Consider the following 19339-nt stretch of genomic DNA (forward strand, 5'->3'; position numbering starts at 1 on the left):
TTTACTGATTTCTCACTGTCCCAGACACCAAATTGTTAAATATTAACATTTGCCTTGGGAAGCTGAAACATGCCTTCCAGGAGGGGTGGGAGCGGCTGAGTGGTTCCATCTTTCCACGTGGCTGTACAGGAAAGTACCTGTCTCTTCCAAACTTTCCTGCTGCCATGGTAGGAGTGGCAAGGGCTGGTCCAACCGTGCCACACAGAGTGGAGCCCAAGGGGCAACATGAGGAGTCTGCTGCAGGTGCAGGTAAGAGATTCCTGATCCAATCTGGGGTTCTTGGGCAGGCAAAATGGATCAGGTGCTTGTGTGAGGACTTTTGCTGCCTCCACACATGGATACAGGCTGTTCTCCTGGCTTTGCTCCTGCAGCAGAACCCAGAATTTTGAGGAATAATGAAGAAGGTTTTGAAAAGTCTAAAGAGCAAATGATTGAGGCATTTGTGTAGCAAACCCTTTCTATTGGTGGCAGTAATTATCCGTGTGCCATAGAGTTCAGAGAGTGGGAGTTCTGGTGCTTTTTCCTCTGGCATTGGCGTTTCCTCTCATCATCCTTCATCATCCATCATCATGTTTTGTTTCGGGAATCCTGGTCCTGCAAAGTGCAATGGCTTTGCTGACCTGGGGATACTGAGAGTGGGAATTGCCACATTTTCTAAAGGCTCTGGGAGTTTCTCTGTGGTTGAGCCATTCACCTTGCTGAGCAGGGGAGGTGCTTCACTGCATGGCCAGAACAGCCCGATGTTAACTTTTTTCCTCCACAAGAGGGTTCTGGCTTGCTCCTGGGTGATTCATCCTTGCTGATCTGTTGGCATTTTTTATATAAACAAGTGGCTTGAGTGGAGGTTCAGAAAATAGTTCTGGGAGGCCACGTTGGGTCTGACAGCATTTCTGGTCTTGGGAACTGTTGTCTTCAGCCAAAGTCTCATCCCAACCGCATGGTGCCATCTCTTTATGGAAAAGTCTACAGACTGCCCACGTGTCCTTACAAATCACAGTCCTGAGAGAAGCAGGGTTTGGTTTCTGTAGCTTCCCTCCCTGCCTGCTGGTTATTGCTGCAGTCCCAGGTGCTGCTGAGCTGGGATCTGGCACTCATGGGCAGCAGTTCTGCAAAGGCACTGTGGTTGTAGTGGTGCTGTCTTGTGACACTGATGGTGAGAGCTGTTAATTGCCATAATAAAACATTGAATCCAGGAGGGTTTAACTTATCCTCTGGCCTGTGTTGTCCCTGTGAGCTGTGTCTGTCCGCAGACCCTTACAGAGTCAAAACACCCTGCTCTAGGAGAGCATCCCTGCCATGGTCTTGGCCACCACTGATTTTTCTTTACTTCATTGCCCTGGTCAGTTTAGAATTAATTGAAACACAGATCCTGCCCAATTCCTCTGAGCTCTTTGTTACCTCTGATGGCCTTTGCTGGCAGTCTGTGTTCCCTTTGCCTAATTTTTTGCGACTTGTGGCTCTAGAACAGGACTTTGCTGAACACACAGAAACCTCCTCTGCTGACTTCACGTGCCCTGAGAAATAAACCTGGAAGGTGGAGCTGGGGACATGGTGGGTGTGCAGAGGACTCTGCAGATCCTCTTTCTCCCCTCAGTGAAGCAGCTCTGGGTGTAAGTGCTTTGGGAGGAACTCTGGTCCCCTTCTTAAAGTGTGGGTTGTGCTTGGGCTGGAGGGAGGAGGTCAAGCCAGATGGATTTATCCTGTGGGCCAGGAGGAATTGCCTGCTCCCAGGCAGAGTCACCTTCAGTAATACTGTAAAGATGCAGTTACGGCCTTGTTTGATCTGCTGTGCTGGATGGGGGCTCCTGACCACACATGTTAATCATAAACCAGCCCTCTCCTCACCACCAGCCCCTTGCAGTCTCCTGTTAATCTTCCCTGTTAAAGCAGGAGGAAAAATTAACCCGCTCTTAAAAAAGGTATTAATTTTTAGAAGTGCTGCAGAGCACAGAGCTGTGATGATTTAGGAGAAATCAATGCAACAGTTATTAAATTATATGGAACACTTGGTTGTGGCTGAAACAAAGAGTTTCCTGGAATAAGAAACATCCTGGAACTTCTGTTGCTGTCCTGGAGTTATGTCTACAGGGAACATAGACATTAAAATCAATTTGCAAGCAGTTACCTGGCTCTTGGCCTTGGGAGAACAAGTGGCTTTGCGTGCTCATGTCTTTGTTTCTGCACTGCAGGTTTGGGGTTTGGGTTGATGTAATAACCCTTTATAACCCCTCTGGGAGAGATACCTGACTCATCCTGCAGGCCTGGGGTAAGGAAAGTGAAGGCTGTGGCTATAACAACTCACTGTGCACTAACCAAAGGCTTGGGTGCTCCAGTTGATGTACCCTGAGCTGGTTCCCTGGAGGAGGGGAGGTATAATTCAGCTTTTGAGGTATACTTTGTTCTCAGTGGATTGCAGGAGCCCCCTCAGATACCTGTGGTCCTGGGGAAAGGGGTAAAAGAGCCTGGAGGGCTCAGATATCCCCCTCCCCATTCTAATCTTGATAGTTTTCATCTGTGTTGCTGCCTCCAAGCAGTGATGTCCACTCCTGGCAGGAGGGATGGAGATCTGCCTTCTGAGGGTCTTGGCAGGCACCATTCTCTGCCTCCTCCCTTGCCAAAGCCAACAAAAGCGGGAAAAGCCGGTCTGAGATGCTCAGTGCTCTTAAAAGTGCTGGTAATAGAATCCAATAGCAGACCATGGGGACATGGTTGAAAATAGATGCTTTAATTCAAAGCAGAGTTGGTCTGAGTCAGGGGGTGCAGAAAGTTCCCCAGCACAGTGACTCCCTGGGCTTGGCTGGAAGGGGTAAGTCAGATGTGAGAGCTGGAATAATCCTGCTTTCCTTGTCCCTGTCTGTCAGCACATGTGTTCTTGGGTGAATTGTGGGGAGCAGGATTGCCACTTCCCTCAGACAGGTTGGGAATATTCCAGGTGGTGGTTCTGCAGTGGTTTATCTTCCCCTTGGTGATTACACTGCTGTGGTCTTGCAAAATCAATGCAGCAGCCCTGGGTGTCTGCGCCGTGTTCCCACTTCCTCCGGCAGCACAGGTCTCTCATGTCTGCATTTTGCCCCACTGACAGCAAAGGAAGAGGAAATAATCCCCCTGCTCTTCCAAAGGTTGCACAGATTGCCAGTCCTTGATTGGCTCAGGCAGGACATAGTGGTTCAGTCAAGGTCACACAACAAGTTGCTAATTAAAACATTTCAGAAATTAATTTGGCCTCTTCACTCCACACATGAGGAGCACCTGCCCCACAGGCCAGCAGAGCCTGCCCTTAAATACAGCAAATTCAGAGAAAAGCAGCCTTGAGAACCTCGGCCTTTCTCCACCCCGAGCCTGCTGCCCACAGAAACCAAATTCTGTTGTCACCGTAGTCCCTGCAGGACGTTCTGCTGGCTCTCAGGGAAGTGCTGCTTGTAGCCTCCACTGGGAGGTGAGATGGGTCCTGGGAACAGGGAGAGCCCAGCACATGCTCCAGCTCCTCCTGGGAGCCCCATCCGTGACTGCTGACCCTGCCATAGCTGCGTTTGTGCCAAGGAAAAGGTGTTTTTCTTTGCCGTTTGCTTATTGAAAAAACCTCCTGGACTAGTTGTGTTGAGGGTGGAATGTGGATCCTCACTGTTGATGTCTCAGTCCCTGTGGAGCCACAGTGCTGCAGAGGGTTCTGCCCTTGGAAACGAGTCCTGCTGCACATTTTTGCCCTGTGGGTGGTTTTCCAGCCTCAGTACCTGTGAGTTTTCCTTGGAGGGGCCCATCCTCCTTCCTCATCTGATGGCACAAAGCAGAATTCCCTCGCTCAACTCTCTCCCTGGAGGGCTTTGTCTGCTCACCTCTCTTGAGGGCCTGCTGGGACTTTGTGCCTTCTTTCACTCCAAAGCTCTGAGAAGTGCCTGATAAAGATGGGATTTTCCAGCTGTTCCCAGCACAAGGCCCTGGGAGGAGTTGCCTCAGCAGTGAGAGCCACGGCAGCAGGCACCGAGTGCTGGCTCAAACCTCACATGCGGAACAGAGCTGAGCTGTGCTCCCTTGAAGCCGTGCCGCAGGTGCCTGGAAGGACTGGGAGCAGGGATGGGGAGACTCGGAGCAGTCAAGGCTCCTCTCCCTCCATATTCCCAGCACATGCACTGCTGGGTTTGCTGGGCAAGCTGGAACTGACCCCACGGGCAGAGCCCGGCTCCGGGACTGCCACCAGCCCTGCCAGGGAAGAGCAAACAGGAGCCTCCTGCACGCAAAGCAAACACGACAGTTCCCAGGGATTTTCTGGAGGGTGATTCATTGGATGATTCCTTTAATGTCTATTGGCGTTGGAGGAGACCTTCATTAAGTTTACATCCCTTTCAGATGTCCCTTTTTGTGCCTTTTTCTCTTCCCCACCAGACATTTTGCTTATTTCTGTTACCAAAACTGTTATAGTTAAAAGGGACAGCCTTGGAAAGAGGAGGCAGTGGTCTCTGGGAAATAACAGTGATCCAGGGAGGAAAGGGAAGAGAACGGGCCACTCCTTTGGATTTCTAAAGGCACGATTTGGGGTGGGGCAGACACCAAAGACAAAGGGAGCACATGGCTCTTGGGGGACACCACCACTTCACCTGAGCCCTGAAATCGGAGGGGTAGGGGCAAGAAGGCAGGACCCCCGGCCCAGAGCAGGGGCTGCCAGGGGGACAAAGTCTGGCTTTGGGTGGCCAGGAGAGGAGCGAAGGGAGCTCCTCTGGCTCTGCAGAGCCCGGCGCTGTTTACTGTGCTCTGTGGTTGGATTACACCACGTACAGTAATTCTCCTCACACTGCCAGTAATTTCACTGACTTACCAAGCAGGCATCATTTCCTGAAAGTCAGCCCTGGACTTAGAGGAAGTAAGAGCCCTCTCGTCGTGACTAAACAGTCTATGCAAATCTCCGGGCGCAGGACGGCTCTGCCGGGCCCTGAGTCTCCATTTTCCCTCCTCTGGCTGCTGCATGTTGGCTTTTAAAGCCCCCCGATGAGCCCCGGCCGTGAATGGACCTTTCTCCACTTTCCGCTTGGCACCCTCCCCCTGCTGCTGCCTCCCGCGCTGACAGCCCCCCGAATGCTGCTCTAAAATGTCCCAAATGCAGTTCTGGCTGAAGTTCCCGTCTCTCTACAAGGTAAAGCCTCGTTTTTCCTGGGTTTTTCCTCCTCCTCCCTGGAATTCCTCATGTGTTTGGTCGCCAGGGCAGTTGCTCCCTGGGAGTTGTGCAGTGACTGCAGACTTTTGGGAGTGACACCTCTCCACATTGGGTACTGTGAATAGATTTTTTTTTTTGGTCCCGAAGATGTGATTTCTGTTTTGCTGGAACCTGCATTCCTGGATGCTGTTCAGTCAGTCAGAACTCCGTTGCTGAGTGTAGAATTTGGAGGGAAGGAGCTCTCTGAGGATTGATCCGTGTGTTTGTGTAGGCGTGCTAGCTTTGAGGGGTTTTATTTCCAAAGTTAATGTGGGGTGCAGGAAGCAAGGGGAGCACCATCCAGCCAGAGCTAAACTCTCCACACTGTCAGTTTATTGTCCCAAATTTAGACAGCTTTGATGTTTGGCAGCTGCAAGATTTTATAGTGATCATCTGCAGCTGCTGATTCGGTCACTTCTGAATAATAATTTGCTTAATCTGTGACTTTTGAGGTGCCAAATCTCTCTTGGCTGGCAGTGTGGCTATAATTGTGGGTGTGTGTTTGGGTGTATAGATAGGGTTTTGGGTTTTTAATAAAACCCCCTCTTCACTTGGGTGCTCTGCAGTGCAGTCATCGAGGGCTGCTCTGCAGACACTGTTTCCTCAGTGTCTGGATTGTGAGAAAATAAACCATTTCTATTGATGGCTTGATGGAAAAAATATTTTTAGGATGCTTGTTCTGTCTGTATTTAGACTTCACCTGTTCTTTCATTATTTTTAACACTTTGTTTTGACTGATGGAGCTGAGCTGTTCCCAGGAGCTTGGAGAAAGATCAAGTGTCTGGGCTGGTGTACCTTGATTTTTTTCCTGATCTTTTCTAGGGAGATAATGTGTCATAATCTCAGTTTTGGGATAATGACAGGACTACCATGTGCCACAGTAGCATCAGGTTGTCCTCTGCTCTGAGACCCACCTGCAGCTCTGCCTCCAGCTCTGGGTCTTTGGCCCAGGAGAGGCCTGGACCTGCTGGGGCCAGTCCAGAGGATGCCACAGAGATGCTGAATTCCAGGAGTTTCATGTAAAAAACATTTGCAGAAAAGTACCTGAAATAAAGATCCTGCCTGTCAGAACAACTTCCATCTGGTGCAGAAATTTGACTTCCACTGAAACAGAAGTGCTATTACTGTAGAACCTCATGTTTCTACTGAGAAAAACTTAAGATTCTGATTAATCCATCTGAAACAGGGACAAAATTACGTGTTTGAAACCCCAGTGCCTAAGCTGACCCTGACCACGGGTTTTGGTTGAGGTGCTGATCCTTCCTTTTCCCTGAGGTCACCAAGGCAGCTGCTTCCGTTTGCAGCAGATAAACGAGCGGAGTGATTAGTCCAGGCATGGTTTGTACTGGTTGTAGTTATCCGTGGCCTTGTGTTAAACAATTACCCCGGGTTTGGTAAATTTACAGAGGTGGTGGTGGTGGAAGTTCTTGGGGCAGGGAAGCTGGCAGGTGATTAACTTTAGTGCTCTTTAGATAATGCAGTTAGTTAAGACAAATGAGAGATTCTGGAAGTTTGTGATTAATGCCTCGTAATGCTGGCAGAGGATGGGATCACTGCATCACTTCCAGGAGGAGTATTGTCCTCCCTCTGCCTTGGAGGCTGGTTTCCTCTCCCCAGTTCAGCCCAGTGGTGGGGCTGGAGTCTTCGCTGGGGATGGAAGGGTCTGGGTGACATTTGCTGGAATGTTTTGGGTTGGGTCACAAGGCTTTCCCATATCCTGTTGCTATTCCAGCCCAGCCCTTACCTATTGTTGGGAGTCCGATGGCCACTTTGTGCTGCCCCACAGCCTCCCCTGCCATGACATGTGTGTGCAGATGTTTCCTCCTTCCCCACCCTCTGTCAGTACCCTTTGCAGGTGAACAAACCCTGCTTGGAAGTGTCTCAGCAGTGGGTGGGATCTGGGACCATCCGGATCCTGCACAGGCTACTCGCTTTGGCCATGGCCAGACCACCCAAGTGTTCTTCTGCTTTCTCGAGTGTGAAAGGGAGTCCAGGGATCCTTTAATTCCAAGGTGATAAATCTGGGTGCCTGTTCAGTCTCTGGATGCCTTGATTTCTGGGTAATCCTAAAATAGCCACAGAAATATCAGGAGCAGGAGCTGCCCAGGAAGCACTGCACTCTCTCCCTTAGGTCCACTAGTTGGTAACTGAGGAATCCAAACTCCCCACATCACACCTGCCATTGCTGGAGTGCTTCCAGCACCTGCCCTGATGGCTTCAGGGCACACGCGGGCCAAATGAGACATCCCTGGGAAGAAGGGGAAAGGAACGTGTTCCCAGTGGTTTAAACACTACAAGCCCATAACTTTTGATAGCAAATGGGGGGGGGCCTGACCCAGCTCTTGGCCTGAAGCAGGCTCAGCTGCTCGTGGGTTTATGTCACACAGGGCTAAGTGACTTTTAAGAGTCTTTGGCTGCCTTTCTGCCTGTAGTGGGAAATTGGCCCTTTACTGGAAGTGAGCAGTGATTCCTCCTGTACCAGCCCCTGGCTCCACTGGCAGCAGCCTGTTGGGTTACCCTGGTGTGGGCTGTGCTGACACAGCTGTGAGGAACCACCCGTGTTGGCAGCATCTGCAGGGCCACCAAGACAGACCTGTTGGTCCATTTGCCCTTCCCTTACGGACAGAGGCTCATCTCTTGCCAGACCTGAGTGCTGGAGTTTGGTGCTGGAAGTACATTGCTCTTAAATAGCAGCAAAGTTTTTCTGCTTTGACAAAATTTGAAAACACTATTTGGTGTGGGAGGAGGGCTGAGGTGATGGGATGGAGCTGGGGAAGGGGCAGGGTCTCCGCCACAGTGAAGAATGCAGAGCAAGAAGTGCTTATTGGCTCTTGGTTCTTGCCACCTGAAATAGGGAAACCAGACATGGGCTTGATGTTAGGGAGGGGATTGATGGCTCTTTCTGAGCCAAAGTCTGTGTGACTCAAACCAACAGCTTCACTGGGCTGGCACGAAATAAAACAGTTGCAAACCATCCAGCCCAGTCACCAGAAGAAGAGCAAGGGCAGAGCCTGGTCCTTGTTGCTGAAGCACATTCCTTGTCCAGGCTGGGGCTGGCCCTTGGGAAGAGGATTGGTAGATCTGCCTGGATTTACCTAGATTCAAATCCAGGTGACACCAGCACTCCTTCCCCTGCTCCTGGCAGCCTTGTGTGTGCAGAACCTGCCAGGAGGAGAGGGATGTTTCCCACGGGCTCCAGGTAGTGCCGCACTGGAAACTGCAGCGAAACAGCCACGCTGTGATCGAGTGTAGCTGGGTCTCTGGGGGCCCTGCACTTGAATGAAATCCTCGAGTCCTTTGGGGTCAAGCTGAAGCCTTTGCGCCCCTCAGCAACCTTTTTTAATCAAGCACAAAGTGGAGTTGAGTGATGCCTCGTTGCATGCTCCTCTCTCTCCCAGTCCATGGTGCTGTGCACAGCCCAAGTCAGCCTTGACTCCTGGCCAGGGCTTTTCCTGCTTTTTCAAGAAACAGATTTTCAAACAGCACCACAGAGTGTGTCCTCAGTTCCAGGTTAATTTCTGGGATCTGTGGAGCGCAAAGCAACGGAGACGCTCATTGAGCAGAAAGAAATTAGAACTTGCTGGGTGAGTGAGGAAGAAGCTCTCTGGTCTCATCCTGCCTCCTCCAACCATGGCCGTGCCTCTGTTCCAGGATTCTTCATACCTCGATGAGCTCTCCAACAACAACTCCCTCTTCTCGTCCCCCACGGATTCCCTCTCGGACATTGCAGATCCCAAGGACTTCCTGCCCGCCGACAGCCTGAGCCATGTGCCAACACTGTGGGATGTGAACACGCCACAGCAGAACCAGATCGAGGTAGGGGCTGCTCCTTTCCCATCCTCCCAACAGACAGGAGGTACCTCAGGCTTCATCCCATAGGGGTTTTATCAAGGAATTAAGATACCAACCCAGTTCCTTCGGGTGAAGTTTGAGGTGTGGTGATGTTGTTTTGCTGTTAGCAACTTCACTGGTGGAGGGAAGGGGTGAAGTGGTGTTAAGTCTCCTGGAAGCAGGAGAGAATCCTGTCTCAGAGGGATTCATGCGCTCTTGCAGAGTGCAGTGCAGGCAGTAGCTCTTTCTCCTGGCAGCCGTGGCAGGTAGGTGCATCCTGTGGAGGACCTATCCCTAAAACATTCAGCAGGTCCAGGGTGCTCGGGAGTGCTGAAGGGATGGACTCCAGGAAAACTACCCTGACATGGATCATTAACTTCCCCCCACAGCAGCACCTTTTCTTTGTTCACCAGGGCAAAGAGTTGAGTAACAATAACTAAATAACTGTCTCAACTTAAGACTCACCATTTGTGTTTACTTTGTGAGTGCAAGTCCCTGCAAACTTTTACATCCCAGAGTTTTCTGGGCTGCAGGAGCTCCTTGCAGTCCTTCAGCATCACCTGATTGTGGCATTTTTTGGCATTTTCACCAGCCTTCTGTTCTCTGCTCTGCCTCAGCTGGGGGACTGACATGGGCACCACAGGCACTGGCTGGCTCTGGAGGTTGTTGGAGCCACATCATCCACATCCTCTGGATCTGGGTCTCAGCTCTTGCAGTGCCTCTCCATCTGTGCCTCACATTTCCATTGTAGGTCACTCTCTTAGGAAGAATGAGAGAAAATCACCCAAAGTGGCTACCCCAGGAGGCAACTGGGGTAGTCACTGCTACATTTTGAGGTTCTGCTGTGCTCAGTTTCTCTGACTGTGCTTCCCTGAGCAGTCTGCAAGCCTCGGACCAGTTGAAACTTGCAGTTTGAGGCAGCAGGAAGAGAGCTGAGCTATTGGAACGCAAGAAATGGCTGCAGTCATCCCAGGCTTGCAAATTGGATGGTTAAAAATGCTGGAGAGCAGATGCATCCCCCAAGACAGAGAAGCCACATGCCACATTGCTCCTGTTCTCGTATTATTGTTGGGTTTTTGTGTAAAAGCCTAAATCCCTGCAGAAATGGTTCTCTGGTGGCCTCTTTCCAATCACGTGAACTCTAGTTGAGATGTTCAATGCCTAGAAAATCCTGGAGTTCTGTGTCTGTGGAGTGGATAACAAAAACTTACTGGGAAATGCTGTTTTAAATCCAGCATGAAGAAAACAAGGGAGAAATAAACGTTGTGTAAGTGTAAGACTGACTTGTGTGACCACAGCAGGATCTCCAGCAGAGTCCTTGTCCCTGTCCTCTTCCTTGTCCCTAACCCATGATGTTCCTCATGCCCTGCCCGCTACCCTTGTGTCCTGCTGAGCTCTTGGGCTCAGATAAGGCCAATTAACTCCTTGGAATTCCATTTATAAACGACTTCCTTTGGAAAGGAATCTCCAACTAATTTTGAATGTTGTCTTATCTGTGTTTGCTGAGGCAGTTGGGGCAGGGTTGCTGCTTTTTGGGCTGTTTTTTAACTGAGTAACATTTCCTGAGGTGGTGTCAGTGAGGTGCCTCATGGACAGGAGATTTTGGTTTCATTTTTGTGTGGAAGTGGCACCATGTACCGGGACACTGGGTAAAAGTACTGCCAGTTTGATTCGCCACTGGCCTCTGCCCATTGGTGTGGGATATCAGCAGCTTTGATAATCTTGTCCCTCCCCACATCACCACATCATCATAGTTTTCCATAGAATTGCAGGAATTTTGGCTTTTGAGCAGACAGAGCAGTCACTAAGCTACAGTGATGGAACATCCATCACATTACATCCTGATTCCTGTGATCCAGAACATCACTCATCTGTGGCTGTGCAGCCAGTTCTGACCCACAGTCCACTGCTGGGTTATCAGGAGTGTAGTTTTTCTAGAACTTTTGTCTCAGAGACCCAGACAGAGCAGGAACATCAGTGTCTCACAGTTCTGATGCTTGGGACATCCCAGGAGCCAAGCTGGATGCATCCTGAGGGAGACCCATCTGTGGATCCCAGGTACAGGAACAGCCTTGTACTTTGTCCTCTTTAAAAATAAACATTCCTAGCTCACTGAGAATCACTGGATTGAGGTGCCCAGCGCTGAAGCTGGAGGTGGTTTGGGATCAAAGTGGAAAGGGCTGCACACAGAAGTGCCTCTGTGTGCCAGTGGGGAGAGCTGTTATCCCAAGGAAAGGAGCTGTATCGAAAATGTTGGCTCTGTTTATCATTCAGGAATGGGCAGAGAGGGCAGAGCTGCTACTCTGTGAAATATTTGCAGGAGCAGCAGACAAAACAGCTTTGATGGTAATAGAGTTGTGAAATAACCTTTTAAAAATAGTCCCTGTCATACATTGTGTTTTCTGTCATCCATCTCACACATTCCCAGTGTTTTTAAGGCTGGGAAGCACAGCCCAGCCTTGGAAGCCTGTGACTGGAATTTGTGAGCTGCTGATGCAGTTTTTTGTTGCTCATTCACAGTATGTTCAAGATGTGAGCAGCCCTCTCCCAGCTCAGAACCCAGGGAAGGGATTTACACAGAGAGAGGTTGGCTTGGCAGCCACGTGGGACTGATTCCCTTCCCAGGGAAGTCACTGCAAGGTGGGACAAAGTGGAGAATAATGCAGAGAAGAAAAAAGTGGAGTAAGAGGGAGGCTGTGATTGTGCAATTGTCGGTCTCTCTCCTATTTCCAGCCCTGTGCTCTCATGGATCTGTGTTTCTCTTCTCTGGATGTCCTTTTGCACAGAGGGAGGAGAAAATCAAATCAGGAGGTGAGGGAGGGTAGGGAAAGGCAGGAATTGTACAGGTGGATGATCCATCTCCCACTCCAGCTCCTGCTCCCCCCTGCTTTGGCCCTCACAGCACATTCTCACCTGTGTGGGTGGTTTTCAAATGCCCTGAACAGCCAAGGTTCCTGTTGCTTCCTCTGCAATTCCCGAGGTGGAATGCTGAGTGCTAAAGCTGGGTCAGGATAGCAAAGGTTTGTACTTTGGGGAATTTTGTGATGCAAACTCATTCTTGCATTCTCTTCCTGCTGCTGGAGCTGCGAGTACACATCCTGCCCTTCCAGCAGCTCCTGGCCTTTCTCCTGTCTGAGACCAAAATGAGTTTGGATTTGTAGGTGGGGATGTTTCACCTGCTCTCCAGATTTGCTGGCACTGAAAACGCTTGTTCTGTCCAGCTTCCTTCTGGTAATTCTGACTCAGGCTTCCAGGAATGGAGGGTGGGTTTTTTCTTTCTTCTTATTTTTATTTTTCTTAAATTTTATTTAAAAATATGAGTGTTTATGCCTAAGACCTTCCCATCTTTCTCTGCTGCTGGTGGATCATGGGTCTGTCATTGAGCCTGGCGCTCTGCACAGGCTGTGAACTTGGAGTAGTGCTGATCCTGGAGTTGCTGATTGCTTTGGATGCCACGAGCTGCTGGCCTGACCTTGCTCTCTGTTGGGAAATTCCAGGGTGAATTTGTTTGTGTGGGAGCAGACAAAGGATCTCCTCAGCCCGGATTATCTTGGGAGCTCTCTCTCCTTGTGGAGTGTCTTGGGAGCTCTCTCCTGGCAAGCTGCATGGTCCAGGGATCACAGTGTTGGACACTTTGGATCTTTGTTGGTGCATCTCCATGTTTGCCCTTCCTCACCTGCATCCTCTGTGTTGCAGCTGTTCTCAGCCAGCACACCGTTCCCTGGCCTGAACAGCTCCAGTGACCACGTTCCTGCTGTCCCCAGCACCCCGCTCCTCATCAGCTACCAGGTGAGAGCCATGCTGGCCTCAGTGGGATGTTCCTGGTGACATCTCAGTGCTGGAGGCAGCAGTTCTGACCTTTTTCCCTTCAGAGGGAGTGAGACGAAGCTCGGACAGGCACAAGTCCCTGCCCTTTCCCAGAAGTGCGTTACACTTGCCAGAGGGGAGCCTTGCTGTGTTAAGGGACACTTTGGGCTCTGAGGACTTTGGTCTCCGCTGTGGGCACAGTGCTGGGTGTAAAGCTGGGCCAGGTGCCTGCTCAGGGCAGGTTGGGCAGGGTTCACATGACCCCACAGCTCATGCCAAAAGTGGTGCAAACCTCTTTCCCCAGTTTGGTGAGAAGCAGGTATTGGGCAGCTTTTACAGCCCCTGGGGTGGGCTCCCACTGATGTCTTTCCTTAGTCTGGGAATGAAATGGATTGTGTTTAGTGGGGTTGTAGCTTTGGGGGATGGTTTCAGTGGCAGTTTGAGGCTGGGCACAGCACTATGCATGTCTGTAGCTCAGCAAGAACATTAACATTGGGTCAATGCTGTTTTCTTCAGTCTCAGGCTCCTACAGAGGAGGAAGATGAAGGTGAGGAGGAAGAAACTGAAGAGTTGGGGCAGACGGAGACATATGCAGAATATATCCCTTCAAAGTGTGAGTGTTGCCTTGGGAAGTTCTGTTCACTCCATTGTGGACCAACCTAATTTAATTGTGTGTTTGCTGTGGCACCTCCCAGGCTTGTGGTTTTCTAGGGAGAGCTCTACAGTGCCCTGGGCTCTGGCTGGGTGATGAGCTCTGAGGTGCCACTGGGAGTAAAGACCTCGACTGACCTGTGTTCTGTTGTCATTCAGCCAAGATTGGGAAGCACCATCCTGACCTGGTGGTTGAGACGAGCACCCTGTCCAGCGTCCCCCCACCTGACATTACCTACAGCCTTTCCCTGCCCTGCTCCGTGGCCGACAAAGGCTCCCTGTCTGCACTACAGCTGGAAGCCATCATCTACGCCTGCCAGGTACCTCCTGCACCTCAGGTGTCTCACACCTGAAGAAAAATGCCTCTTGCAGGGACAGGTGTTCACGTGTGTTTTAAAATGGCTTATAATTTGGGTGATGAAACTCCTCTGGCATTTTGAATGCCTTTTGAAGGATTATTTGAAGCTGGGAGCTTCTCTGCGGTCTGTTTCCCAAAGAGGCAAGAACCCTGGACTTTTCTTGCAGAGAGTTTTTCATCTGGGGGGGCTTTTCCATGATCTGCCACTTGTGAGCTTGATCGTGACTCCTGGCCTTTCCTGCTGTTGTTTGGCTGAGTGGTGCACGTGCATCTGTGGGATGTGTGACAGGGTTAAGTGGTGCTCTCATCAGAGCTCTTAGCAAAGGCAAATCCCATTTAATTTTCAGTTCTGTTCTTGATTTTGCAGCAACATGAAGTTTTATTGCCCAATGGGCAGCGAGCTGGGTTTCTGATCGGGGACGGTGCTGGAGTCGGGAAGGGCAGGACGGTTGCAGGCATCATCTTTGAAAATTATCTTAAAGGGAGGAAAAAAGCTCTGTGGTAAGTTGGTGGTTGTGGTTTTTTTTTTTTTTTCCCCTCTTTCCCGTAAGACCTTGGAGTTAGTTTGGATCTGGAAGTAAGGAATTCTTTAGTGCTGATGTTGGCTTTAGAGTTGAGTCATGCTGTGGCCTTGGGTAAGTCATTTCCACCTCTTAATGCCTGTGAATTGGGAATATTCCCCCTGCAGCAGGCATGGAGAATGAGTCACTGTGAAATAGCAGGTTTTGTGCTCCTTGGGGTGAGATGTTAAGCCTGGCTCTGCTCTCCCTGGAGTCGTGGAGGGTTGTTCCTGGGCTTCCTGGGTGCAGAGCCAGGAATATGGGGCTTTAATCAGAGCTGTTAATCACTGTGTGTCCAGACTCCCCGGGGACATACCCAACCCCAACTGCTGGGGGAGATAAGCAGCCCCAGGAGGAGATAACCACCCCACATCTCCTTCACAGGTTCAGCGTCTCCAATGATCTCAAGTATGATGCTGAGAGGGACCTGAAGGACATCGAGGCCTCCCACATTCCTGTGCATGCTCTGAACAAGGTAGGAGAAGGAGCTGCACTGCTGCTCTGGGAATCAACTCCCAGGGGCACTTGGAGGCTCTGGCTGAGCACGTGGAGCAGGATGAGGCTCAGGCGGCAGGAGAGCCTCTGTTCCCTCCTCCCAGCCAGCCCTTCCCACTCGGGGTCCAGCTATTTTTATTGTGGAGCTGCACAGGCAGCACAGAGCTATTCCCTGCAGGGAGTGGGAAGTGTCTGCAGGCAAGTGCGAGTACAGCAGAACTGGAACCTTCTTCACCATTCCTAAGGAATCCTATGGAGAGAACAGCTCTGTGAGATGTGCTCTGCTCTCCTGGGCCAGCCTTTCCCAGTGCTGGTTCATGGAATCACTTCTCAAAGCTGTAGGGAGAACAGAGATGCCTGGACTGGTGTCTGTTGTGGCATGTGGTCGAGTCTCTGTCCAGAGTCTTCCAGTTCACTTAAATCCTCTCCTCTGGTTTTAATGGTATTGAACAACCAGCTTTTACAAAGTCCTAGAAACCACAGGTGTTTGCCACCTCTGAGTGTGCTCCACTAAGAGATTGAAAGGGATTTTGTGTTCAGCCCCAAAAGACTTCAAATGGAACTTTCTTCAGCTTGGGACCAAGCCTTTCCCCCTTGTACTTCGTTACACGTGGGACCCATGGCAGCGATATATGCAACGATCTCACCTGGTCAAAGAGAAAATTGTTTTCTAGAAGGAATTAAAACAGACAGGAAGGGTCAAAGCAATGGAAGACTCTAAACTGTTGCTTAAAAAAAGGAAGCACTTTTTTTGCCAGAAAATCTTTGTCCTCGCACGGTCCCCACAGTTCGCTGCAGGCTTCCAGCTGTGCTGACACATTGGCTGGGGCACTTCTCCAGGCATTTACAGTTCCTGTCATCACAATGTTTCAGTGCCAAACACAAATGCTGAAGACATCAGCTACCAACAGCTTTTTTTTGCCTGTTCTGAGCTCGGACTGGGATTTGTTCTCAGAGGGGAATGCGTGTCCAGCATGGGCTGCGGCACTCCACTCGGCGGCGCGGAATGTGGGCAGGGATGGGTGTGACATGCTGGAGACAGCAATCACAGTGTGTGTGTGCTCCTGCCCTTCTTCCTGCAGATTAAATACGGTGACACAGCTACCTCAGAAGGAGTCCTCTTTGCCACCTACTCGGCGCTGATCGGTGAAAGCCAGGCTGGGGGACAGCACAGGACGCGCTTAAAACAGATTTTGGAGTGGTGCAGGGAAAACTTTGAGGGAGTTGTATCCTTAAAAAAAACAAGAGACAAAAACTGGAGAGAGAGGAACTGCTGCTTTTAATTGTGCTTCAGCAGGGAACAAAGAGCTTGGGGCCATGTGAAGTCAAGGGAGCAGCCCAGTGCCTTTGGGAGACAGGAATCCCCCACGCTCCTCCTCCTCCTCCTCCTCCCCCTCCCCAGGATGCAGTTAAGAGGAGGAAGGAGGAGGGGAAGAAGCAGCTGGGATTAACCTTTTCAGCATTCCTCTCCCTCAGTATTACAAGACACACCTTGGAGGTGAAGGGAGAGGGAGGGGTGGATGACTTTGGGTCTGAAGAGCACAGGGCTGGGCAAACCCAGCAGATTCCATGTGTGGGCCATGAGTCAGTCCTGTTGATACTGGGACAGGCTGTTCAGTTGCTTGGAGGAGACCAGGTTCTATTTTCTGTCTGCTCCCATCCTCTGGATGAAAATAGATCCTTTTTCCTTAACTGACACTCCCCTTCAGATTGTGTTTGATGAATGCCACAAAGCCAAAAACGCCAGCTCTACCAAAATGGGCAAAGCAGTGCTGGACCTGCAGAACAAGCTGCCTCGAGCAAGGGTTGTCTATGCCAGTGCCACAGGTGAGCTGCTCTGCCCACAGTGTGGGTGTGAGAGTGGCAGAGGTCCCCTCTGACCTGAAGGGGCACCCTGAGGTGTGAGTGTGTGTGAGATCCTGTAAGGAGAGGCCAGTGGTGCTGCAGGACTAGAGAGGAGCTCAGCGTGCTGAGATCTGCCCCAAGCCCCATCGCTGATGTTACTTGTGACTTTTTGGTGGGTCAGATTAATTTCTCTCTAGTTCCTGGCCAGCTGTTCCAGCTGCTTTGTGATGTTTACCTACGGAATGTAGGGAGGGCAATGTCTGGAAAGGTCTCCAAAGGCACAATGGCAAATGACAACCTCTTCAGAGGTCTCTTCACTTGAGTCACAACTATTCCCAAGTGCTGTGGGTTTGCTGACGTTGATTTTTGTCCCAACAGGTGCCTCGGAGCCAAAAAACATGATTTACATGAGCCGCCTGGGCATCTGGGGGGAGGGAACCCCATTCCGAGCCTTCGATGAGTTCCTACACGCGATTGAGAAGAGGTGAGTCCTGTCCAGCCCTGTGCACACAGGGGCCTTGTGTGGGAAGTGGTGCAGTGCCCGAGGATGGTGTGGGCAACATGAGCTGGGTCTGGAGAGGCACCTGCCCTGTGCTGCCCCAGACCAGAGGGAAGGTCCCACAGCTGGGGCTCAGAGCTGGGGTTCACAGCTGTCACGTGCAGTCATGGAGTTCAGAGCTGGGATTCAAAACTGGGGTTCCACAGCTGGGGTTCACAACTTGGGTTCCAAAGCTGGACCCGCAGCTGGGGTTCAGAGCTGGGGCTCCGAGGTGGGTCCCACAACTGTTGTCCTCTCCCAGGGGAGTCGGCGCGATGGAGATAGTGGCCATGGACATGAAGGTCAGTGGGATGTACATTGCTCGGCAGCTCAGCTTCACTGGGGTGACCTTCAGGATTGAGGAGATCCCTCTGGACGAGCAGTACAAGGCTGTCTACGACAAGGCAGCCAAGCTGGTGAGCTGGGCCCCTTGTAGTGGGAGGCTGAGGTCTGACCATGCTTTGGGCACAGCCACTAGTATGTGGGAGGGTGTGAGGCCCCTAAATGTGGCCATGACCTCAAACGTAGGAAGGAGAAGAGGTACACAATGCTCAGCTGATGTAATAAAAGAACTTAGACTTTTTTGCTTCTGTGTGGAAGTTCTACATTTGCAAACCAGAGCTGCATCGTGCTGATGGAGAGGATGAGCAGTGTTCATTCAGCCCAGTGCACACCGATTCTAAATCAGATTATCAACCTTCAGACTGTTCTGATCACCTCCTGCATGGCAGGAATGACAGTGGGAATTACATTAACTCACTCTTGTTGGTATTATCTGCAGTGGGCAGAGGCCTTGATGGTGTTCCAGCAGGCAGCTGACTGCATTGGGCTGGAGTCTCGGAAGTCGCTGTGGGGTCAGTTCTGGTCGGCTCACCAGCGCTTCTTCAAGTACCTCTGCATCGCTGCCAAGGTGCGGCGGCTCGTGGAGCTGGCTCAGGAGGAGCTGGCCAGGGACAAGGTACGGGAGCAGCACCCACCAGCCTCACCTGGGGTTTTGTGTAGTCTGCAACCAAAGGGACTTAAGTATTGCTCAGCTTGGCAGCCAGTCCAAACCTCTTTAGGGCTGAATTTCTCTCCAGAGTGAAGGGCAGTGGCTGGGTTTCTTAGAATATTCCCAGTGAATGATGCTCTCTCGTCTCCTGAGGTGTTACCTGCCGTTTGTGTGGGCAGGCTGGGCCGGGAGGGGATTCTTGGTGATGTTCAAGCTGGCAGTGTTCAAGGCCAAGTCGGATAGGGCTTGGAGCAACCTGGTCTAGTGACATTGTCCCTGTCCCGGGGTTGGAATGAGATGAACTTTAAGGTCCTTCCATTCCAAACCAATCTGTAATTCTACAATTCTAGAAGAGGTACCAAACCCTTTACCTCAAGTACAGCTCTGTCCTTTCTTCTGTCTGGGTGCACCTTAGAGATTTTAGGTAGAAATTTCCTGGCACAGTCAGTGAGGTTCTGTGCTCAGAGTCCCCCTGTGTGGGGTCAGCACAGGGGGGGTTGATGCTGAAAGATTTGAGAGATGGTTCGTCCTCAGGAGCCTTGCTGTGGGACCAGCACGGACTTACCTGGAACGGGGGCCAAGGGGAGATACCTGGGCATGGGAAATGCCTCGAGCCTGTGGCAGTGCAGCTGCCCTGGCACCTCACTGTGCCACCCCTCGTGTCCCCCCTCACTTGTGTCCCCACAGTGCATTGTCATTGGCCTGCAGTCCACAGGAGAGGCTCGCACCAGGGAGGTCCTGGACGAGAACGATGGGCACCTCAACTGCTTTGTCTCTGCTGCAGAGTGAGTTAAAAATCCCTGTTTTCCTTTGTGGAGTGTGTGGGTGGCCGGAGGGGTGGGAGGAAAGCTCTGCCCTGGGGCACAGAGCACTGGCAGGTCTTCAAATGCAGTTTGATGTCACCTCCCCCTGTACCACAGAGTGGACACTCAGGTGGGTCCTTGAGGCACTGCATCCTCAGTGGGACTATATGAGCTACATCCTGGATTTTGAAGTTAACAGGAAGAGCCTGATCCTACTCCCACACATAAAAGAATTGTGAGAAAGAGAGCCAGAATTGTAGCTCAGAGGTAGTTTG

The 19339-nt window shown here is 51.1% G+C and overlaps 1 protein-coding gene across 3 annotated transcripts in view; it reads left to right on the forward strand.

The window, feature by feature from the left end:
* The window catches only part of SBNO2 (strawberry notch homolog 2), a 46943-nt gene that overhangs the window by 15190 nt on the left and 12414 nt on the right, over nucleotides 1–19339 (forward strand). For 2 of the 3 annotated variants that reach the window (XM_068173693.1, XM_068173692.1), the window contains exons 5-16: nucleotides 8837–9001; nucleotides 12713–12805; nucleotides 13340–13436; nucleotides 13634–13794; nucleotides 14200–14333; nucleotides 14777–14867; nucleotides 15970–16113; nucleotides 16597–16714; nucleotides 17111–17216; nucleotides 17533–17686; nucleotides 18052–18228; nucleotides 18949–19046. In XM_068173693.1, the coding sequence (XP_068029794.1) occupies nucleotides 8837–9001; nucleotides 12713–12805; nucleotides 13340–13436; nucleotides 13634–13794; nucleotides 14200–14333; nucleotides 14777–14867; nucleotides 15970–16113; nucleotides 16597–16714; nucleotides 17111–17216; nucleotides 17533–17686; nucleotides 18052–18228; nucleotides 18949–19046 (1538 nt within the window). Of the gene's footprint in view, nucleotides 1–4791; nucleotides 5126–8836; nucleotides 9002–12712; nucleotides 12806–13339; nucleotides 13437–13633; nucleotides 13795–14199; nucleotides 14334–14776; nucleotides 14868–15969; nucleotides 16114–16596; nucleotides 16715–17110; nucleotides 17217–17532; nucleotides 17687–18051; nucleotides 18229–18948; nucleotides 19047–19339 lie in introns of those variants that run through there. The other variant, XM_068173694.1, reaches the window with a different exon arrangement.

Source organism: Anomalospiza imberbis, chromosome 27 (genome assembly GCF_031753505.1).
Source record: "Anomalospiza imberbis isolate Cuckoo-Finch-1a 21T00152 chromosome 27, ASM3175350v1, whole genome shotgun sequence".
In the NCBI taxonomy this organism is placed as follows: domain Eukaryota; kingdom Metazoa; phylum Chordata; class Aves; order Passeriformes; family Viduidae; genus Anomalospiza; species Anomalospiza imberbis.